We start from the raw sequence: 24537 nt of genomic DNA, 5'->3' as shown, positions 1-24537 counted from the left end.
ACCGGGTGTTTCCTGCATTAGTGTGTGCTCTCTTTCTCTCTTTTTCTCTCTTCTAAAATTATTTTTTAAATGTTATTAGTAATTCTGTATTGATTTATAAAATTATGAAATAACAAGGGTATAACTCCACATCATTCCCACCACCAGAGTTCTGTGTCCTCATTCCCTTCATTGGAAACTGCAATAGTTCTCTCAAGGTCATAGATATAGCTTGAATATTATTTCTATAATTATCTATCTAAATTTTTATATATTTTCCCACTTTTACTCTGGTCCTTCTTTCTAAGTCACAACTACTTCCAAGTGTCCTCCCTTCCCAGGCCCCCCAACACCCCTTCCCCCCCCCCTCTCTCTTAGGGTCCTGAGGGAATTGGAGTTCAGAGCCCTCTGGTCATCTTTATCTAACATTTACCTCTCTGGGAGTATGGATGCAAACTTTGGGGGGGGGGCTGCAGAAGGGAATAGTTCTGGCTTCTAACTGCTTCTCTGCTGGATGTGGGCGTTGGCAGGTCGATCCATACCCCCATTCTGTTTCTATCTCTCCTTGTGGGGCAGGACTCCAGAGGTGGGGTTCTGGAACACATTGGTAAGGTCGTCTGCCCAGGGAAGTTGTTACCAAAAAAAAAAAAAAAATCCATAATATTGCTCTCCAGTTTACAGCTCAAAAGTAACCAAAGAACCACATAGAGGGCAAGGAGTTATATCAGTTTCTCACTAATGAGTTTCAGGTCGATTTCTATCGGACCTGAATGACCTTTCAGCTTCATCACCCAGCCTTTATCTGTTTTCAAGCTGGGTGCGGCACAAGCAGATAGGTTACAAACAGAATCCATCAAGGTGCTGACCATATCAAAGGTGAGAGCCGGTTGGCTAAAATCTGCCAAGAATACTGGAATGCAGAAGTGAGAGTCTACCACTTGCAGAAATTCTCTCTTTTATTCTTTTGCCTATGGATTTTTCACTTCAGAGTCAGGATGGAATCATAGTAGCATCTGCAGGTTGGTGGTTGGGTTGAAATATTTATGTGAAATAGAGTAAATAGTACCTGCCTCATGAAATTCACTTGTGAGGAGAAAGTAAAGTCAGTTTAATAAACTTCTTAGCTTAACATCTAACTGTTGTGAAGCTCCAGCGAATGGGTAGTTATTTCTCAAATACTTTCAAGCCGGAGGATTAGCCTGTTGAATGGCCTTGTGTTGATTTAAAGTAATGATCACACACAGTTTTTAATCTCTTTGAAATCATCCCCATGAGTTCATATCGCAGAGATTCTAGGTCTGTTACCCCCTAAAGCTTTTAGCAGACATTTTCCTATGAAAAATCAATAGTTTCCAAAGGAGCCTCTTGCTTGTTTAAATATTTCATGGTAAGGTAACCTTCAAATGGTTTCCAAAACTTTCGCAGCTAGCACTCAGTATCCCTTGAGTGACAAGTTTGAATGATCTAGAATACTCATCATGAATTTCTCACGCCCAAGAGGCCTTTCTTCTTGTCAAGAAGTAAAAGGGAAAGGGAAAAGGCAGAAGTGGGATTTTTTTTTAGGTCATTTTAATTCTTTTTTTTTTTTAATTTCATGATTGCTCTAGAGCATGTGAACACACACAGCGGCCCGAGCAAAACACTGTCATTTATGGAGGAAAACTGAATTGAAAAATCTTTTCTTTGCCCCTCCATACCCTTTACCCTCCCCATAAAAAATTTAAAAAAATCAACAGCTTGACTGAGCTTAAATAACTGACTTTTCAGAGCCTTTCAGGGAGCACAAAGGGCTAATCCTGACGCTACTGGAGCCACCAATGGCGGTGTGGCGGGGACCACCAGACCACCATGCAGCGGGAGTCCCCTCCTTCCTCACCTTGCACAAAACACACTGACTCGGCATTTTATGAAGTGAAAACACCCACGAGAAAGAAACTGTGAAGGCGGTGTCCCAGTCATCTCTTTGCAGAAAGGGGTGGGGGGGGAAGCTGTTTGCAAGAGAGGGGGTCCAGCAGGAAAACACAGCCGCTGCATCTGGGTGTGGAGAACAAAGCCAGCCTAAGACGGGGACATAATAGCCGGGGCCAGTGGCTTTTGTGGACACACAGGAGCAGCCCTGCCTGGGCTTGTCAAAGTACCACTGACCCTTGCATTGCTTTTTGTGGGGATGTCAGACCAAGTGCGTAGAAAGCATTCCAGCCCCTCTCTCCCGAACAATGACTGTGGCCTTTGGCGCTTTCTGTGGGGTGCTGACCTCCGTCTCCTCCTCCCACCTCCACCCTCAAATTCCACTTGGACAAAAGAGATCATTAGTCAGCTTGAAAGATCTCTGTGTCACCCACTCTTCAAAAGTAAACTCATCCATTCTGAACCTGGATCTCGCCGGTGGCGGTTTGTTTCCAGACTTTAAAAAAAAAAAAATCAGCAAAAGTGTTTTAGGCTGGGATATTTGCGAGATGAAGTGTCTCTCCAGAACGCCAATCCCTCAAATCATGAGCTATACAAAATGTCAAGTTAAAGTGGGTCTCCTTGTTCATTGAAAAGGTGGGATTGATGACCTGGGCTCCTGGAAGTGTTTACAAACACTTGACCCTCAGGTTTCTGTGACCAGGGTGATAGGATTTGCACAACTTCACCTCTGTCCCCTTTACTTCCCTGTGACAGGTGAGGCAGTTGGTTGGTTGGGTTTTCCAGCATGCTAGTTAGCACACTCAGAATGCCACCATTAAGCCCGGTGACAGTTAATCGCTAGGGACCCTCCCCAGCTGGCAAACAGAGCTCCAATTTGTCTGTCCCAGCATGTGCGCTGCAATGATAATGTGTGTCTTTTAACATAAAACTAATTAAGACCTAAAGGAGGGAAAACTGAGGATCACCTCCTTATCAAAGTCTTGCGTGCGGAGCATAGAACTTTCCATGCTGGCGTGATTGGATGGCATCCCCTGCCAAACAACAGAGTGGACAGTTGTCACCAGGGATGGGAAAGATTGGCTAAATATTTGTTTCCTTTGAAGGCGTCTTCAAATGCTATTTCCTCCCCCAGTTTTCCTGATTTCCCATGGGCACAGACCATCCTGAGCTCGTCCTGCATGGGACTGTTCAGATCTAATGAGGTTTCTTGATACAATGAACATGGATGGGTAGGCCAGAGAACTTGTTCCAGTCAGATCTTTCACTTGCTTCTTACTGGAGGAGTCTCACTCACCGTTAGTCCTGTTGTGGAACGTGAGGTTTATGGTCTGTTCAGTCTCATGGCTGTCTTCTGCGCCTGTGTTTCATGACTCACTGGTTTCTGCTTTAAAAAAAAAATCATTTATTGGCTAGAGATAGAAACTGAAATAGAAAGGGGAGAGAGAGAAAAAAAAGACTCCTGTGGCACTGCTTCACTATTGTGATTTTTAAAATCACATGACTTTGAGCTGGGGGTTTAAACAAAGGGGAGTCTTACTACATAACAGTTATTGCGATACAGCAAACTAGGCAAAGGGGCAGCGATGGCAGTGGGTGAGACTTTAAGCTAGTAACCAGCGCTCGGTTACATGTGTTCAGGTCCCTGGGAAGCAGCATGGCGGGTCCTAGGGGGGAGGAGAGCGGGCAGAGAGCAGCAGGAACAGAGAGTGATTTCTCGCGCTGGCGCAGCGGGTTCAGCGCACGTGGCGCAGAGTGTGAGGATCCCGGTTCGAGCCCCGGCTCCCCACCTGCGGGGGAGTCGCTTCACAGGCGGTGAAGCAGGTCTGCAGATGTCTGTCTTTCTCTCCCCTCTCTCTGTCTTCCCCGTCTCTCTCCATTTCTCTCTGTCCTATCCAACGACGACAGCAGTAACTACAACCATAAAACAACAAGGGCAACAAAAGGGAATAAATAAATATAAAAAAATAACTTTCTGTAAGACCCACAATCCCTTGTGGGTTTTCGTAAGTCAGTAGTATTGCTGGTCAGACTGTTGTCAGGCATATGCTAGTTATGTTCATATCCCAACACGTAAGCACTCATGAAACTTCTTACTCTGCAGAGACGGGGACTAGGAACGCGAACCCTAGTCCTTGTGTGTGGTGACATGTGCTCTCATCTCAGTCTGCCGCTACCTAGCTCCTATTTGCTGGTTTCTTTCGGCCTTGTCTTTGGCGTTGTACATGTAGTGTCTGGTTGTTACTTGCATCAAGACACAAGGCAGACAGTACAACTCAGCCAGGAAGGTCAAACAAGCCATCACCCCAGCACCCGGTGGGAGCTCGGTCAAGAGTAAGCCTCAAGCTCATGACCTCCCCTTACACACAGTGCCCTGGGGACGTCACCACCTGACAGCTGATTTTAGAAACCAGCAAATCTGCCTGTGCGTGACCAAAGGATGGGAATGGTGTGCTAGTTATATCCCCACTTGTAACCTGTTGATAGTTTCGATTTATGTTCTTAAATATGTATTTATTCACGAGAGAAAAAGAAGACCAGACATCACTCTGGTACTTGTGACTTCATACTTGAGAGTCCAACATCTGATCCATTGAGCCATCCCCCCATCCATGATATATGTTTTTAGAAAGGGGGAAAAATGGTTTTTTTTCTTGCTTGATAAGTTCTGATAGCCCAGGTAAAATGTGTTCCTTCATCTCAATATGTCTCTCGCCCAGCTTTGCTGTCAATTTCCATGCTCCACAAAGCTCTGAGATTTCCCTCTTTTTCCTTGACTAAGTTGATAACATCTATATTTTGCTAGAATTGGCGTTCATGATTTTGAAATCCATCCAGGTTGTCGCGGTTTCATTATTTTTTTCTTAACTCCTGAGTGGTGTTTCATTTCATGAAGACATCTACCTCAGTTTGTTTTTAATCTGTTCTCAAACTGATGGCCATTTTGGGTTTTGGTGCTTTAAAAAATAAATAAATAAATGTTTTTATGTTTGAGAGAGGGAAGATAAAGGGAAGAGAGAGAGAGAGAGACCAAGAACCAGAGTGTCACGCTGGCACATGTGATACCAAGGCTCAAACTCAGGGCCTCATGTTTGAGAGACCAGCCTTCCTCCACTGCGCCATCTCCTGGGATGTTTTTGCTGTATTCCAGCAGCGCATCTTTTGGCGCACGTGTTTATGTGGACACACCTTTTCACTTGAGTTCACTTGTCTTGCATTGAATATCTAGAAATGGAACTGCTGGGTCAAAATGAAATCGCCATATTTTTGTTGTACAACTTTTATTGCTGTACCATTTATTTATTGCTGTACAATTTTACACATCTACCAGTATGAGAGTTCCAATTAGTCCATCTTTGCAACATTTAGCAGTCATGGTCCATTGGCTTTTAGCTTTTCTGGTGTGCCTGGTCAACCTTGGGTTTATTTTAGATTTCCTTAGTGATTTGCGATACTGATGGAGTGATTTTCTTTTTTCATGCATGCTTCTTGGACAATTGAATATCATCCTTTGTCAAATACTGGTTCCCATCTCTTTACCCTCCCTCCCCCGCTGTAACTTCTATCATGTCCCTTTTGAAAAACAGGACATGGATGAACTCTAGCCTTGAATTGTTGCAGTAATCTTTATTTTAACACAGAGATAAGGTGACTAGGCAGCCTTTGATCAGTGTCATGGAATGAACTCAAAGGAAGGAGGGTAGATGTGGCCCTGATGCCTTCTGTTGTGCTAGAAAACTAATTGTAAACCAAATACCTTGTACTGAGCTAGGATGCAGGATTATGAAGGATGCACAGCCCTGAGAACTGTGGCTGAAGGAGGTCGGAGATAGCTGGAGGAGGAATGAAAGGAGTGATTAGCGCATTACAAGGAAAGCCACACTCAACAATGTTGAAGTTAAGAGTATCTGTAGAGCTCCTCACACCAGTGCTTCCTTTAAGTGTCAGCTGAATTAAGCGAGTTCAAAAGAAGACAGAGGAAGGATCAGGAAACTAGAGTTGATTCAGATGCTCCCTAAGACATAAAAGTGCATAGATTACACTTGCAGAATTAATACTACCCCTTGGTCAGCATTCAGGTTTGGAAGATTACATTTAAGAGCCTGCTATGGTTTACCTTTTGTATCTATTTGTCCTGCAATCGAAGAATAGTGAGAGTGACTTACTAGAATTTATGCTTTTTTAAAAAATTCTTTTCATTTATAAAAAGGAAACATTGACAAAACCATAGGGTAAGAGGGGTACAACTTCGCACAATTCCCACCACCAGAACTCTGTATCCCCTCCCCTCCCCTGATAGCTTTCCTATTCTTTATCCCTCTGGGAGTATGAACCCAAGGTCATTGTGGGGTACAGAAGGTGGAAGGTCTGGCTTCTGTAATTGCTTCCCCGCTGAACATGGGTGTTGACAGGTCGATCCATACTCCCAGTCTGTCTCCCTCTTTCCGTAGTGGGACAGGGCTCTTGGGAAGCTTTTAAGAGTTCTGCATAACCTGTTCAAAACTTACTGCTCTGCAAGACTTTCCTCTTAGCCAGTAGCACTATCTATACTGATAGTCGTTTCACTGAAAGATTTTCTTTTTTTTTATCTCACACGTTTACAGAACTAATAGGAACAAGAATCTCTCCAACACCCATGTCGGTAAACAGCCTACTGATCAAAAAATCAGGCATCTTTTCCCTCCCCCTTCTCTGAATCAGAAGAAAATCTTGCCATGTTTTCTTGCCAAGAAGTGAATCCTGCTTTGTTTATTTCGCTTAAGTCCTATCTTCTGCAAAAATCTATAATAGTTTAAGGCAATCTGGATGATTTGTACTTATCACAACTAGGAACAGAATTCTGACTGACAGCAGAATTAAAAGTTCTGAAATTCCTTTGAGGTGTTAGCAGTCTTAACTATCTTGGTTTTAGTTCTTTCTTTAAGTGTAAACAAATAATGAAAGTACTCTCTGCTGATTAACTGGCCTCATGATTAAATACATATCCTGCCCTGTGCCTGAGAATGAGCGAGAAAGTTCAAATAAAAACAGAGTGAGCCAAAAGTATGGATGACATATTTATTTGCATAAAATAAGAAGAATACTTTAAGAAAAAAAAAGCTGCTGTTTATAGAAAACATCTTCTTTGGCACAAGCTTCACAAAGAATCCCAGGGAATTAAGTTTACAGTAAATTGTAGGGAGATACCTAGGAATTCTTAACAGGTCTGTAAGCAGTTTGTTGGTTAAATCCCAAACAGGTCCCTTGTATTTAAAGCTGTGCTTGCGAAAGAAATATGCTAACAAGTATAAAATCAGGATCCAATATTAGTTTTAGAGGAAAAGTCTTTCTCAGGGATGTTTCCTTTATTTGTACCATGGTGAACATGTAGAAAAGTGCTCAGCCTTAGTTGGCATTATGTCCTGGAGTTTTTGCTTATTTATTAGACTTAAATCTAATTTTTCTTCCCAGTCCTCTCCCAAAGAAATAATTTTTCTTTTGGATCTAGTTGTCTCACTTACACAATTTTTTTTTCTTATTTAACCAACAATAATGTGAGTACTTGTTAGTGTGTTGTATTAGCACACCTGTTTCAGATTTTGGGTGGGGGCAATGCCGATAACTCATGTATTCTTGGTGCCAACACTCCGGGGCCTGCTTTTCATTCTTTTATATTATTATTATTATCATTATTGCTAATAATGATAATAATAATAATTTCAAAGAGAGAGGAAGAGAGGTGCTGCAGCACCAGAGTGCCCTGAGGGTTAATAATAATGGCAATGAGACTGTCTGCTTGTTAAGCACTAGCTGCTAAGCACGGTATATATAATCATTCATTGAATTCTGCCTCCATCCTTTTATGGTGTGGCCCGGGGGCCTGCAAGTGGCCCTATGAGTAGAGGTCACACATTACCCAGTATAAGGATTGGGTTTGAGCCCCTAGAAACCACACAGGAGGGGGGCTATTCCTCAGTTCTGGAGTAGTATTGGGGTCTCTCTCTTCTCCTTTTCCTCTCTCCTCACTTCTAACTCTCCACTCCCTTTATCCATAAAGGGGAAAAATGGCCGCCAGTTTTGATGGTAGACTAAACACCAAGCTCCAAATTACCCTGGTGGCAACAAAAGAAGGTGTAGTAGTCTTATCCTCCCTGCTCGTATTTAATGAGATCGACCCTGTTAGGGTAGCATAGTCCTAAAATAATGGTGTTTCCTGTTTGAAGCTAGATTATTGTTCTCTACAAATTGTTAAACATGATCCAAATTGGGATAAGCCAGCAGAATTCTCACATCAAAGTCTTCATCTGGGGACTTGTTTTTATATATCCATGTGGGTCTCCAGAATGGGGATAGGGTCCTCACCCGGCATGTTTGCCATGTTCCTGATGGGTGACAAGCACAGCAAATGTTGGCTCCCTCCTCCAGCCCAGCTGGGAGAGGTTGGCTCAGTTGCTTCTGGGTGAGAATGTGTCGTCATCTCTGAGTGCCACAGCCTCACAGGTACCGTGGTCCGTCCGGAGCTTTATGCTGGGTATCAGAAGGGCTTGAAATCTAGCCGAACGGGTGAGAATTGTGCGTGCCTCTTGGTTCAGCTCCTTGGTTCGGTTCCTCCCTCCGTCATTCTGGAGGGTAGCGATAAGACTACCCCGAGGGATAGATTGCACAGCAGAACCTTCTTTTCTCCCCTCCGAGTGTTGACTTCTTGAGATACTACAGTGGAAAGTGCAGTGAAGAGGCAGTGGGCATGTACCCTAACATCTCCATAGACACAAGCACATAGATGTCTGCTGTATCGTATGCTATAGTTGAATGGAATAACTGGTGATATCCAGTTTCCTGGAAGACGTCCGGACTGTACAAAGTTTCTACAAGTAGAGACTGGCCTCAGACCAGGAAGCCTCTTTGAGCTGATTCAGAATTGGGGGCATCTGATCTGAAAGGCCTAACTCCCTTGGGAATTTCTGAAAGCAACAGTCACAGTTTTTTGTTTTGTTTGTTTGTTTGCTTTTGTCTTTTCCACCAATGTTCTCACTGTACATACCTGTACATCTTCACGACTTCTGCACACATCCCCCACCCCCACCCCCAGATAACAAGTGAAAGACAACAGAGCAAGAGTGACAGAGAGGAAAGACATCACAGCCCCATTCAGCCACTTGCCAGCCCACTCTGAAATTCCTTAACTTGGGGGTGTTTAGAGGGAAAAAAAAAAAAAAACTAAGGAAAAGTTAGGAGGCTCAAATAAGTGAGAAATGTTTTCCCTGAACACTAAAAAAAGTGATTCATTAGATCAGGGACAAACATAAACATATCATAACGGCTCAAGAAAGTTCCCCACTTGGGATCAAACTTTGCCGTCTGGAGCAAGTTGCACTTACTCTCCCTGTGCCTCAGTGTCCCCATCTGTAAAAAGAAGATCCTTGGTAGGGTGCAACTGAAGCTTACGCGAGGTAGTGCTGTGAGGTATTTATTATGCAGTCCTGTTCATGGCAAGCACATAGTCAGTATTAACTAGGAATTAAATACCAGGATCGAGGGGTTCCACTGATAGGTTCCCCCTCTCCTTTTCAAAACACTGAGTTTGTTATGAACTATTTCTTTGTCACAGGTAGCTGAAGCTTCTAGATTCCTGATCTGTGACACCTGCTTAACTAATTTTTCTTGTAATGAGTATCTACTGGTGCAGGACAGTTGGGCAGTTCAGTTAGTCTCTCTCTGAACCTCAAGATTTCTCATTCCGCCGCCCCCTCTTTTGTTTGTTTGTTTTCTGTTTTATATATGAGAGCGAGAATGTATATGAGACAGAGGAAGAGAAAGACAAGCTAGAGCACCACCACCCTGGTACATGGCAATACCAGGCATAGAACCTAGATCCTCAGGCAGGCAACCCCCAAGTTCTGTCATTTAAGCAGTTTTCTCAAGTGTGAGTTTTTCTCATTTCTTGAGTGGGGGAGGTAGCGATGCCTGCTTCCTGGGACTACTAAAGTATATCAAAAGCACTGGTAGATCCAAAAAGCCAACAGACATACGAAAAGCTGCTCCAAGTCACTTGACTGTCAGAGAAATGCAAATACACAGACCCCTGCAAGCGTCAACCCGGCTTTGACCTAGCACGTTATGATTGGGCCCTCCTCAATTGCTATTGAACAGGCCATGGCCGGTGCGCCGCTATGTTCCATCGCTGGGGAGCCAGAGACGACCTGAACTGCCCCTGCGGCTCCAGACAGACTATGACCCACATAGTCAAGGACTGCCACCTCTCCAGATTCAAAGGAGGTCTCGGAACTTTACATCAGGCTCAACCTGATGCTGTTGACTGGCTACGGAAGAAGGGCAAATGCTAGAAGAATGCAAATACAACAATGAGATACCACTGCACTCGTGTGAGAATGTCAGACACCAGAAAACAACAGTAGCAGCAAGTGCTGGAAAGGTGTGGGGGTAAAGGAGCCCTCCTGCACTGCTGCTGGGAATGTCAATTGGTCCAACCCCTGTAGAGAACAGTCTGAACAACTCTCAGAACGTTAGAAGTGGACCTACTGTAAGACCCTGCAAATCCTCTCCCTGGGATATATTCTAAGAAACCAAACACACTTTCCAAAAAGCTTTGTGTACACCTATGTTCATAGCGGCACAATTTGTAATAGCCGAAACCTGGAAGCAACCCAGGTGTCCAACAGCAGATGAGTGGCCTAGAGTTGTGGTCTAGATACACAATGGAATACTGTTAAGAATGATGAATGATACTTTCTTCGCCGTATCCTGGGTAGAGCTTGAAAGAATCCTGTTAAGTGCAATAAACAAGAAAGAGAAGGATGAATATGGGATCATCCCACTGATAGACAGAAAGGGGGAGCACAAAGTAGAAGTGGACTGAGTTTTGGTGTATTACAGCAAATAAAGGGCTCTGGGGGGTGGGAGGTGGGGCTTTCAGGTCCTGGTGCATGATAGGGAGGAGGACCTGGGCTGGAGGTGAGAGTGTCTTGCAGAAAACTGAGAACTTTCACACATGTACCCACAACTGTACTGACTGTAAACCGTTAAACCTCCTCCATAAAGAAAAACAAAAAAGTACGAATACCTACAAAGTTCTTACCACAGTGTTAGCACATGTATTGGTTGTCAGAAAAGTCAAGGTGCATTTTTTTTCTTAGAAAAACAGGCAAAAAATGTGTCATGACTTTTCCTACAGCTCAAGAATCATCAGGCAGTATGTACCAAGAGGGCTGCATCTAATCCCATTCACTCTCTGAAGGGCAAAGCGTGCCCTGCCACTGCATCAAGTCCTGGGCAGGACAGAGGTGGACCCCAGTGAAACCATCCCGTAAAGTCTATTTGTGAAATGCGTTCTGAGTAAGGACACTGTTTCTGCTCTTTCAGACGTTCCTGCTGGTGGTTGGTGTGGTGGGCGTGGCAGTGGCTGTGATCCCATGGATTGCCATCCCCCTGGTTCCCCTGGGCATCATTTTCATTATTCTTCGCCGATATTTCCTAGAAACATCCAGAGATGTCAAACGCCTGGAGTCCACAAGTGAGTGCAAAAGCTCTGGGGGTGGGGCCGTCACTGCGACCTGACTTGCATTTGGGCCCCGTCAGTGATGGAGACCTCGCACATTCTGTAGACCAGGTCTTCCAAAATTGCTCACTAAATTATCACTTGGTGCTTGAGTGCTTCAGCCCTTGTGACTCTGAGTGATCCTTCCAGCCAGCGTGGCGGCATCTTTGTCCTTGAACATGAAGAAGTAATGAGGGAGAGTATGTGAAATAATGTCCCCTGACCTCCGAGCACCATAAAATCAGGGACAGAGTCTGTGTTGTTCATGCCACACTTCTTAATACACAGCAGGGAGGCAATCTGTGTTTTTCAAAGAAATACAACTTGGGGCCAGGCAGTAGAGCACCTGACTGACTGCACACGTTACCGTGTGCTAGGACCCAGGTTCAAGCCCCTGGTCCCCACCTGCAGGAGAAAAATTTCTCAAGCAAGTAAGCGGTGCTGCAAGTGGCTTTCTGTCTCCATCTTTATGTCCCCTTTCCCTCTCAATTCTCTGTCTCTGTCCAAGAAATAAAAAATTTTTTAAATGAAAGAAGTACAACTATTTCTCTCATCACATTTTCATGAATCTAGAAGGGATACTGAGGATTCTTCTAGGTTAGCGTCTGAAAGTTTCATGCCAGTGTCACATGCCACAGTGCCCCTTTCTCCCTCTGCCCAAAGGACAGGTCTCCAGCAGGTATCATTCTAGAAGTATTCATTGGATAAGGTATAGCTTAGTCACAGAGTTACATGTACATGCCTTGCGTGTGAGAGTGCCTGAGGCTTGCTGGTCTCAGATTCAGTCCCCAGTAGCACCATAAGATAAAGTTAAACACTACAGGATCAACCTCCAATCTTCATAGCTTAGCAACCCTCCACCTCAAAAAAAAAAAAAAAAAAAAAAAAAAAAGGCCATCAGGTTCCCAGAGCTGGGTTAGGACTGGTCAAAGAGACCTTAAGTGCCCAGGTTCTCTGAACACAAAGGCAGTGTGATGCTCCCTCACTTAGCACACAGCCAGCAAAGGGAAATCTACAATTCAGGGAGCTGACTGTTTTATCAGCTGCTCACCTGTCTTGTGCTGGGGGGGAGGGTGGGGGACATAGATGGCAGTCCCAGGTTCAATTCCCCAAACTGCCACAACCCAGAGCTCAGCAGTGTTCTGGAAATAAATAAATAAATAAATAAATAAATAAATAAATAAATCTTACTAAGCCAAAGTAGAAACAGACACACAGCTAGGTAATCATATTCCCTGTGGTGAAACCTCTTAACAGAATTAATACTACAACTCAAAAACTATATGATAAAGTGAGTGTGTGTATGTGGGGGGGGGGGGTAAATAGAGGGCAGCCATGTTTGAATGACTTGACTGAGGAACTAGCAAAGGTTTAAAGTTAAATTGGATTATCACAATCTAGTTGTGACTGGAATTTGGTCACAGAATAGTTCCAGAGAGAAACTCCATTCTCACTTGTTACCATCCACCGTGGTTTGACCAGGAGTTTAAAAGTTCTTGGGGAGTTGGGGGGGATTCTGCACACTGGAGACAATTTCCTGGCATCCAGCCTTATGGAGTTTTATCTGTCTTTTTATCTCTCCACTTCCCCAGCTCGGAGCCCGGTGTTCTCCCATTTGTCATCATCTCTCCAGGGTCTCTGGGTCATTCGGGCCTTCAAAGCTGAAGAGAGGTTTCAGGAGCTATTTGATGCCCACCAGGATTTGCATTCAGGTATGTGAACTCCTGGAAGTGCTGTCAGCAGTTGGGTAGTGCTGTCTTCTCAGGCTTGACCTCCCTCTCAGAGGGCATATTGCTTAGTTTTTCCTCTGCCTCTCCTACTTCCTGCTTCTCTCAAACTCTACTTCCTGTCTCTCCACATCTTCCTCTCCTCCTTCGTGTTGGCTAAGTTTCTTCTCAGAGCCCCGTGTCTCCTCACATCACAGCTTTTCTGCCCTGAACAACCTTACACTGTCCTTCCGTCATCGTCCTCTCTGATTTTCTGTCCTTTTAGGGCCTCAGGGAGCAGCAAACATTTTTATAAAGAGTCAGAGTATAAATACCCTAGACTTTATATACCATATTTTCATTGACAACTGTTCTACTTGGTGACTGTTAACACAAAGATGTGCAAAAGTGATATATATCAGCAAATGACCATGGCTGTGTTCCAGTAACACTTCATTTATAAAATAATAATAATATCTGATGATTTGTTCTGGGCCTATCTGTACTGGTTTGCTGACTCTCGCTTGAAAACATTTAGACTGGCAGAAATGACCAAGGACATCAGTGTCCTTATTAGCTGGATTTATCATCCACTTACTGTTTAATATTCTTTTTATCATTGATGTTTATTTTTTTTCACTTATAATTTTCAAAATTTCCTCACCAAATCTCTAAAGTCCTGGCCCATTCTTTGAATCTCTCTTATATTTTGAAGATAAAAGTCACTCTGAACATGACCTGCAGGCCCTTTGAGTGAGAAGGTCATTGAGAAACAGGCTCCAGGGGCCGGATGGTGGCACACCTGGTTAAGTGCACATGTTACCATGAGCAAGGGCCCAGGTTTGAGCCCCAGTCCCCACCTGCAGAGAGGACACTTTGTGAGTGATAAAGTACGGCTGCTGGTGTCTTTCTGCCTCTCTCCCTCTCTACCACCCCCATTCCTCTTGATTTCTGGCTATCTCTTTTCGATAAATAAATAAAGACAATACCAAAAAAATTGGGGGTTGGAGTTGGGGTTGGGGTTAGATAGCATACTGGTTATGCAAACAGATTCTCATGTCTGAGGCTCTGAGGTCCCAGCTTCATTTCCCTGCACCACCATAAACTAGAGCTGAGCAGCGTTCTGGAAATACATAGATAAACAAACAAATAAATAAAGAGAGAGATAGACACAGGCTCTGGGGACAAACACTATGTGCTGTAGTGAGTATAGAAAGTGCTAGAAACAGGCCAGGTGCTGACCTGGCTTGGGTGAGTGCACACGTAACGGCACATAAAGGCTTAGGCTCAAGGGATGGAACCCAGGACCACACAGTTGCAAGTCCTAATCTCTACCACAGGGTGGAAATTTCAATGCCTCCTTTTCACAAAGCCACAGTACTGATTCCTGCATGAACCACACACCTTGTCCTGTATCCATACAGAGTCTGCAATGTCCCAGGGAGGTAGTTCAGTGGATAAAGCCCAGGGCGTGCGCGCACATGTGTGCGTGTTCCCTGATTCAGTCCCCAGCATCATTGCTTGCACTGCCCTTTGTCACACTCTTCTGCTGTCCCCCAGGAGCTAACAGTTCTCCCTTGTTCAAAGCAGCTAACTTGGCCTCTCTTCCTTATTTTCGGTATGTGTCACGGCGCACAAATCCAGAGGCTTGGTTCCTGTTTCTGACCACGTCCCGGTGGTTCGCTGTGCGTCTGGATGCCATCTGTGCCATCTTTGTCATCATCGTCGCCTTCGGTTCCCTCGTTCTGGCCCAAAGTAAGTACAGCGGGGCACCCGTATCCATGGCATGATCCCAGTTTGTTCACAGTCACCAGGTCAGCCACTTGCCACGCCGTCTGAGCCCACAGATCATTGCTTCTCGTGGAATGTTCTCAGGTGCCTGCCGCCTATCAGCTTGGGTGTCAGCAGCAGCATGGCCGTGGTGTCGTTTAGGACTCCGGAGTTTCCTTGGGTGGTTCTGTTGGTGGGTCAAGACCTAGGCAGATAGATCAAGCCAATGTTCTGGACATTCCTGGAATAGCTGACAGGGTCTGGGATACACACTTTACAGCTGCTCGGCTCTCTTAGTTACTCTTAGTGCCTGGATCCTTGGGGTGGAAGGGGGTCTCTGAAAATGCAGTGCTACTTCAGTGAGAAATACCTTGGGCTGGCAGGATCGCTCACTCAGATAGCCTGCTGCTTTGCTGTGTGTGCATCCCAGGTTCGAACCTAGCCTTCCCCACCCACCCCACTGCGCTACAGAAGCCTTGGCTCTGTAGTCTTTTTCACTCTGACTCTATTTGAAAAAAGCGCTGAGAGATTACTTGAGGGCAGTTGAGAAAGAGCAGCAGTAGCATACACGCCTTGCACACAAGGTGTCCTGGCTTCACCACCCACAGCCAGAGCTGAGCAGTGTGTTCATAAAAAATAAATCACTTAGAATTTTTTTATATTAGTGATTTAATAATTATTGACAGGTTTGTGGGATAAAAGGGGTACAATTCCATATAATTCCCACCGACAGAATTCCATATCCCATCTTTTTCATTGGAGGCGTCCCTATTCTTTATCCCTCTAGCCACTTAAATTTTTTTAAATAATATAAATACTTTAAAAAAGAGAGAGATTTCCAGTAAGAAAGATCCTTCTTCATTATGCTACATGCTAACCACACTGAAGCACAATTTTTAATATTTATTATTGGGTGGCGACAGAGAGAAGTTGGGAGGGTAGAGAAGGAAAGAGACAGAGAGACACCTGCAACCCTGCTTCACTTTTGAAGCTTTCCCCTTGCAGGTGGGGACCAGGGGCTTGAACCTGGGTTCTTGTGCACCATAATGTGTGTGCTTAATCAGGTGCACCACCACCTGGCCTCCAATATTTATTTTTAAAGACTGGGTTTTATTTACTTTTTTTTTTCAAAGTGACTCCAAATCACTATTTTGCCATTTTTGATGTTTGCCTTTGTTGTTCATGTGGTACTGGGGATTGAACCCAGCACCACCACCCCCCATATGCAAGGCTCTACCTCAGAGCTACATTATTTAATAATGGAACAAGGAAAGATAAATGCTTTATCTTTTTATGCAGTTTTGCAGAATGAACCCAGGGCCTTGTGATTGTAGGATACTATTGAGAGGCTAGTTAGCCCAAATTAGGGAGAATAAAAATCATCCTGTTCTATTTGATAGAGACACCCAGCTACACACCACGCTACCATTCATGGAGCTTGCCCCCCATATTTTTCATCCTCAGTGCTGCCTTGGTGCCCCTCACACAGAACCATAGAAGGGACACAGGGCCTCGTGCATGGGAGTTATGCCTGACCCATTAAACTGTTTCCTGGGCCTGTATTTTTTTTTTCTTTTTTAGTGGTTTCCAACTGGGGTTGCACTGCACACAGAAAGTGAAATTGTTTAATAATAGTCCTTGGAACCATAATAACAGAATATGGACAGGATTCCTCATTAGATTATGTGCATGTGTTGTGTCCCTGGATGTGGAGAGAGAGAGAGAGAGAGAGAGAGAAAGAGAGAGAGAGAGAGAGAGTGTGTGTGTGTGTGTGTGTGAGAGAGAGAGAGAGAGAGAGAGAGAGATTGTATCCTGATCACAGACTATAGATAGCAACAGTAAAGCTGTGACTACATGCATAATGTTTAAACATTGTACAAGAGTTTTCTGGGGACAGTGATGAGAGCTGAACTTGGGACTGAGAACAGTAATGATTGTCACCCCCTTCCTCCCTCAGCCTTGGACGCTGGGCAGGTCGGCCTGGCCCTGTCCTACTCCCTCACACTTATGGGCATGTTCCAGTGGTGCGTCAGGCAGAGCGCCGAGGTGGAGAATATGGTAACGTTTATCTCAACCTTCCTGGTTTCCCTAAGTCCCCTTTGCCATTACACGGCATAAAAGCCATTCTTACGTAAAACATTAAAAAGTGTTATTTTTACATCGTAGCAGACCGGGTTTTTTAGATCCGTCCTCCATCTGGTTAGCATTAACGTAAAAAAAACAGCATATATACATCTTTTTTTTTTTTCTTCAGTCTCGTGTGTGCTATGTCAGCAGGTTTTCTGTTCCTCCCAGGCTGTCTTCAAACATAAGAAATGGTCTCTGTAGGAGGGAGGAACTCATTTCTTAGAGGCCTGTTTATTTTTGTTTTTAATGGGTGATTCCTGGCTCAACAAGAAGTCAGTGTTTTGAGTTGGTTGGTTCAGCTAACTGGAAGCCTTCCCCTCTGATTCCTGTCTATTCTTTCTATTGCTTGAATACCTGCACTTTTTAAAGAATTTCTATGCACTTTTCTTCATTGCTTTTTCCTTCCTTCCTTCACCCCCTCCTTCTCTCTTCTTTATTTCTCTTTCTTTTTTTTGTAATTAATAGGAAGATTATAGGCTATAGCTCCACACCACACCCACCACCAAAGTTCTGTGCCCACCCTCCCTTTCACCTCCCAAATATAACCAGCCTAGTGCTCACTGTCTTAGAAACGGTTCGCTTCTGGGTTTTTTGTTTGTTCACTTTTTACACGAGTTTATGTGTATCGGTTCTCTGCATTCCACAGATGAGTGAAACTCTCCAGTAGTTGTCTTCCATTTCCTATTACACTAAGCATAATCACCTCTAGTCCTCTCTGCTTTGTTCCAAAGGCTACATCATCATGTTTATTATTTCAGAGTAATATTCCATGAAGTATATTTAACATACTTTCTTGTTTTTAATATTTATTTATTTATTTATTTCCTTTTTGTTGCCCTTTTGCTGATTTTATTGTTGTTGTTGTAGTTATTGTTGTTATTGATGTCATCCTTATTGGATAGGACAGAGAGAAATGGAGAGAGGTGGGGAAGACAGAGACGGGGAGAGAAAGACACCTGCAGACCTGCTTCACCTCCTGAGAAGCGACTCCCCTGCAGGTGGGGAGCCGGGGGGCTTGAACCAGTATCTTGATGCCAGTCCTTGCGCCTAACCCACTGTGCTACCACCCTTCTCCCTATTCCATAATTTCCATAATGGCCAGGTGGTCATTTTTTTTCTTTCTATTTTATTTGATAGGATGGAGAGAAATTGAGAGAGGGAGTTAAGAGAGAGACCCCTGCAGACCTGCTTCACTGCTCATGAAGCTTCCCAAACCCTGCCAGTGGGCAGTGGGGGCTTGAACCCTGGTCTTTGTGTTTGGTAATATGTGCATTTAACCATGTGCACTACTGCCCAGCCACCCAACCACCCCCGCACTTTAATATAGCACTGAGGAATGCACCCACACGTGTGTGATATCTCTCAGCCAGCTTCCTGACCCAATTATTTGCAGACTGGGAAAGAGAGAGGGGACGACACATCGGAGCACTGCGCTACCAACCATGCCCCGGTGCTGCCCAGGTGCTCTCCCACCTTGTGCTGGGGATCAAACCCGCCATGGTGCAACGTGTGCTTTACCTGCAGTGCCATCTATGAGAATGACTGACTGTTAAGTGAGGCTGGATACCCTTCCAGCCCCACCCACCTCTGGCCGATGGCCCTTCCGTAACAAGAAACTGGTGGCCCCCAGTCTTTGTCTGGTTCACTGGATTTTTTGTTTTTAATTGAAGTGTGAAAACTGGGTGTTTTCTTAGCATCTACTTGTCTTAATTCTTTTGAATTTGAAGAACTAAACAGAAAATGAACTGGGAGTCAGGTGGTAACGCAGCGGGTTAAGCGCACGTGGCACAAGAACAGGTATAAGGATCCCTGTTCGAGCCCCCAGCTCCCCATCTGCAGGGGAGTCGCTTCACAGGCGGTGAAGCAGGTCTGTAGGTGTCTATCTTTCTCTCCCCCTCTCTGTCTTCCTCTCCTCTCTCTCCATTTCTCTCTGTCCTATCCAACAACAACAACATCAATGACAACAACAATAATAAATACAACAACAATAAAAAGGGCAACAAAAGGGAAAATAAATAAATATAAAATAAAATTTAAAAACACAGAGAGGGAGAGAGGCAGAGAGACGCCTGCAGTTCTGCTTCACCACTCAGAATGCTTTCCCCCTGCAGGTGGGGACTGGGAGCTTGAACTCTGGTCCTTGCACATTGTAACGTGTGCACTCAACCAGGTGTGCCACCACCCAGCCCCTTTTTTTATTCTTTATTTTTTTATTGGGAGGTTAACGGTTTACAGTATAATTGTTGACACATGACTACCTTTCTCATCTCACCAAGATCGACATTTGCAAAGCACTCTCACTCCTAAATTAGGTTCCTCATTGTGTACCTGGACCTAAAAGCCCTCCCAGCCCTGCTCTTCCCCTTCTCTCTATCTTCCTGTCCCAGAGTCCTTTGCTTTGGAGCAATAAACCAAACCAGCCTAAGTCTTACTTTGTGTTCCCCCTCTTTGTTCTTGTTTCTTAAGTTCTGCTCCTGAGTGAGGTCCTGCCGTAATCATCCTTCTTTTTCTGCTTGTAAACCGTCTGAGTCCTCCTCCAGCTCTGGCTTCTTTTCCTTAACTTGGGGAGGTGTGAAGACTTCTTGGAGGGCCAGTCAAATAGCTCACTGAGTAGTGTTCTGCTTTGCCATGTGTGTGACTAGGGCTCAAGGCTGGCTCCCCACCACAGTGAATGAAGTTTTGATGCTGTGGATGAAGCTTTGATGCTGTGGTCTGTCTCTCGCTCTCTCGCTCTCTCATGCTCTCTCTCTGCTGCCTCTCTGCCTTTTTGGTTCTATCTTAACTTGCATGAGCAAGCCTGCTTATCTGTTCCTAACCGGTGTGCCGGCCCATGTCTTCCAGATGATCTCTGTAGAGAGGGTGATCGAATACACAGACCTGGAGAAAGAAGCGCCTTGGGAATACCAAAGACGCCCTCCACCCTCCTGGCCCCACGAGGGCGTGATTGTCTTCGACAATGTCAATTTCTCGTACAGTCTAGATGGGCCCTTGGTACTGAAGCACCTGACGGCCCTCATCAAATCCAGGGAGAAGGTGAGTTGGCATCATTCTGCCACTGGCTGATTGCTCTGGGGGTTTCCACAGGGCCTTTGCTTATTGGATTCCTTGTGAGTGTCACAGCTGAGAGAGGAGAGGGCAGGAGGTAGATCGTGGGAGCTGATTATGGAATCTGGACACTGGCATTTCTGTCTTCACATTGTTGGTCACGATTCTTGGTGGGGCCCGGACCCCACAGCTGGAACTCCCTTCCCTATACCAGGCATACTGTACCCAGCATGGACGATTCAGGTCTAAGTCTCAGAAGTCGGCCCTAACCCCTTGCCTGTGGCCCCCGTGTCTATTTTCTGTCCATCCTTTGCATTTCTCTAGCTTTTCTCTTGTCCTCTGCTGCCCCAGGGGTTGTCATCCTTTTCTTCCACCTCTTGATTTTTTTTTTTTTTTTTTGAGCATTCTTGAAATTTTTATTCAGGAACCCAAGATTTTTAAATGGGATTATTTTTTTTTTGAGGAATCCAGAAGTGTCACATTAAAAACACTCACTTTCAGGGGCTGGGTGGTGGTGTACCTGGTTGAGTGCACATGTTACAATGTGCAAGGACCCAGGTTTGAGCCTCCAGTCCCCACCTGAAGGGGGGAAGCTTTGCAATTGGTGAAGCAGGGCTGCAGGTGTCTCTCTGTCTCTCTCCCTCTCTACCTTCCCCTTCCAATAAATAGAGATAATTTAACAAATTCAGAAAAAAACAGTCACTTCCTTTTCTTAGGGGAATTCATGTGACTGAGCAGTTCTTTTTTTATTGTTTTATTAGTGATTTCATAATGATTAACCAGATTGTAAGATAACAGGGGTACAATTCCATATAATTCCCACCACCAGAGCTTCTGAGTTCCATCTCCTCCATTGGAAGCTTCCCTATTCTTTATTACTCTCTGGGAGTATGAACCAAGAATTTTTGGGGGTGCAGAAGGTGGGAGGATTGGCTTCTGTAATTGCTTCTCCATTGGACATAGACATTAGCAGATTGATCCATACCCCCCAGCCTGTTTCTACCATTTCCTAGTCGGGTAGGGCTCTGCAGAGGTGAAACTTCGGGACACATTGGTGAGGTCATCTGTCCAAGGTTGTCACAGTGGCCTCATGGTAGCATCTGCAACTTGGTGGCTGAAATATAAAGCAAGACAAATTATTTAATTAACAGGAATCCAAAGGTAGGAATAGAGCAGATGAAAATAGGGGTCCTCACGTGGGAAGAAGCTAGGAGGTCTATTTTTGGTATGTTCCAAGGAGCCCATAACTTTTGCCTGAACTTAATAGCTAACATGCAGGTAGACTAAAAGTATTATCTGAGAAGATGGTGTCAGCTCTTGATCTTTTTATACTGTCTCTAAGCCAGGCTTTGCTCTGGTGTCTTGGCCAGATCCCAGGTCAGCCGAATGCTGGGGCCTTGTACCCAGCTCTCGGCCACCAGACAAGATTGTGGGACCCATAGACCAGTTTGGCTCTGAAAATCAAAGCCCAACAGTGGGGCAGTAAAGGACCCAGAGACTTGCCCAGTGTCTGAGCAGGAGATTCAGAGGACAGGGCATCATGACACATGCAGGGGCTGAGAGCCACCTGCAGTGTTCTGGCTGTGTCTCGTCTGCCACCAGTGTCCCCTTTACTAGCACTGTCGGGCCCTCAGTGGGACCAGCACAGGCTCCTGAGAAAGAGACTAAACCACCCAGGAAAGTAGGAGAAGGCCCCATTCTCTCATCATCTGGCAGCTAACAGCTCCGTTTTCAGGGTCGCCTCAAACGCCTGTGTGGGAACAACCTCAGTGGATTGCATTGCTGGGACAACCAAGGTTTTTATCCTTCTCTCTGACAGCAGCACAGTACTGAGGGTTTCATTTTTGTTATTGTTATTTATTTATTTTGCTACTGCTGCTATCCTGAGGGCTCAGTGCCTGCATAATTCTGTTGCTTCCAGTGGCTATTTTTTTTCCCTTTTTCTTTGATAGAGAATGAGAGAAAGAGAGGGAGAGAACAGAAGCTAGAAGACAGACACCTGCTAGAAGACAGACACCTGGAGCACTAAAGCTGCCACCACAGGAGGTGGTCAGGAGCTAGAATCTGGGTCCTGTGCCTGGTAATATGTGTGCCTGGCCAGGTTCACTGCCATGTGGCCCAAAGAGTTGCTGTTGCTGCTCCCTCCCTCCCCTCCTTCTCCCTTTTAAAACTGCAATTCTCACCTTTAAAAATCTGTATTACCGTTATTTATTTATTGGATAAGCAGAAATTGAGAGGAGAGGGGGGATAGTAAGGAAGAGAGATACCTACAGTACTCCGTCACCACTCATAAAGCTTCGCCCCTGCAGGTGGGGACCAGGGGTTTGCAACTGGGTCCTTGTGCATTGTAACATGTCCGCTCAACCAGGTGCACCACCGCCCAGCCACCAGAGAGCTTCTCATTTTCATTTTTGCACCCTCTCCCCAAGAATATTCCAGAATATTCTAGAAAGGGGAAACTAACAGGGAAACTAAGAACCATGTTCGGCGGGGCAAGGAAACCAGTGACTGAGTGGCAATAACAGAAATATAGATAAGACAACTGTCCCCTGACCCAGATGTACTAGTTAAACATGATCTTAAAGCCCACCGCTTTCAACACCGCCTCTGTGAGTGGCCTCTGGTCAGAACTTCCGTACCCTGAGAAACTTGAGTTTATTGCCCATCTGATTCCTGGGGAGCAGCTTGCCAGTTCACATGACTAAAGCTTGACTCTTGATTCTTTCTGGTGGCCTCCTGCTCTTGAGAACTTAAGGCACCTTTGCTTGTCTTGAGGACAGATCACGTGTCACCTTGTCAGTGGTGTTCTGATACCAGGCATCTGAGATTCCCCGCCCCCCCCCAAAATATATACAATTAGATTTCTCAAAGAAACTTCCATAATGCAACTTAGAAACCGGTGTGTCCTCAATATCAGTCGCCCCACCACCCACCCCAAGCCCTGGGAATTGGAGTTTTCAGGAGCTTCTAAGATGTTTGAAGAAAATTTGAACTTGGGGAACCAGATGATAATAAGTGCAACAACTTGACTTTGGCCTTGTGTCTTGGTCCGCTCACAGTGTCCTCTTCCCCTTCATATGTGTCTCTGGACCAGGCAGTGTGGTCTGAAGTGCTCTCGATTCCCTGCCCCCTTCACCTCCTCACCTGCCCCAGGTCCCCGTTACTCCAGGAGAGGAGACGCTTCTCATGGTGTATTTGATCGGAAGGCTGCAGGGAAAGACACTAGAGCAGGAGGAATGGGATTTTCTTCTCTCTAGCCCTTCCTTCCCTGCTTTGTCCAGAGCCTGGGAAGCTGAGGGAATCAGGGAAGAGTCCCAGGCACTGAGCATCCTTGTAATTCTTGGAAGCAAAAGCCATGAAAACAAAATAAAGAAAGAACCAAAAGTGAGGTAAATAGCCCCTGAGGCGCCCAGCTCGGCTTCTCAACACTGGCTGCGTTTTTCATTTAGCTGATTTTGTGGTTGATTTGATCATTTAGGAGAGTACTGAGCCATTTGAAAGCATTTCCCGGCTCTCGAGGTAAACTGATTTGGGTTTGTTATTTGTATTTTTTTTTCTTGCTCAGAGCTATTATTCACATAATACATTTCTACAGATGTGTGCTAGACCTTGCTGTTATGTGCACAAATACTGGTTTTCTATGCTTTCTTTCTTTTTTTAAATACAGTTTTCTCAGAGACCACCCCTCCCTACCAGGTCTTCCCCCCACCTCCGGCTTCCTCATTCCTTGTTGCCTGCATGGTGGTACCAGGCCCATAGCACCTGCAGCTTCTTAGAAATGCAGAGTCTTGGGCTAGAGAGACAGCATAATGGCTATGCAAAAGGACTCTCATGCCTGAGGCTCCAAGGTCCCAGTTCAGTCAATCCCTCTCACCACCATAAGCCAGAGCTATGCAGTGCTCTGGTTTAAAAAAAAAACAAAACACCATTTTAATTTGGAGTAGACCACCAAATTAAACAACCCTGGGGTGAGGGGTGGCGGTAGATGTTTGGCTCTATGGGGTGGGGGATGGGACATAGTCTTTTGGTGGTGGGAAAGGTGTTTATGTAGTTTTAGAAAAATTTAAAAAATAATAATAATAAGGTGGCTAGGCAGCGGCCTAAGTGCAAGGACCTGTGTAAGGATCCAGGTTCGAGCCCCCAGCTCCCCGCTGGGACGCTTCACAAGCAGCAAAGTAGGTCTGCAGGTGTTTATCTTTCTCACCCCCTCTCTACCTCCCCTTCCTCTCTCAATTTCTTTCTGTCCTAAATAAAATGAAAAAAAAAAAAAAAAAAGGCCTCCAGTAGCAATGGATTTGGATTCGTAGCGCTGGCACTAAGCCCCAGCAATATGCGGGAGGCAAAAAAAAAAAAAATATATTTTTTTTCATTACATTTAAAGGTGACCCCCCCCAGTAAAGTCCTGTCTACACGCCCCAACATGCTCTCCTCAGACAATTTTTGATGCCAGAAACTCCGTGAAGCATC

At 45.0% G+C, this 24537-nt stretch overlaps 1 protein-coding gene across 1 annotated transcript in view; it reads left to right on the top strand.

The window, feature by feature from the left end:
- Positions 1-24537, top strand: part of ABCC4 (ATP binding cassette subfamily C member 4) — a 274755-nt gene that overhangs the window by 193004 nt on the left and 57214 nt on the right. Inside the window, exons 21-25 of the mRNA XM_007526845.3 lie at positions 11248-11398; positions 13015-13134; positions 14773-14883; positions 16856-16956; positions 19867-20058. Of these exons, the coding sequence (XP_007526907.1) occupies positions 11248-11398; positions 13015-13134; positions 14773-14883; positions 16856-16956; positions 19867-20058 (675 nt within the window). The remainder of the gene's footprint in view (positions 1-11247; positions 11399-13014; positions 13135-14772; positions 14884-16855; positions 16957-19866; positions 20059-24537) is intronic.

The sequence above is a fragment of the Erinaceus europaeus genome, chromosome 5 (genome assembly GCF_950295315.1).
Source record: "Erinaceus europaeus chromosome 5, mEriEur2.1, whole genome shotgun sequence".
NCBI lineage: Eukaryota > Metazoa > Chordata > Mammalia > Eulipotyphla > Erinaceidae > Erinaceus > Erinaceus europaeus.
The sequence above is the reverse complement of the archived record's forward strand: the minus strand, read 5'-3'. Positions and strand labels throughout refer to the sequence as shown.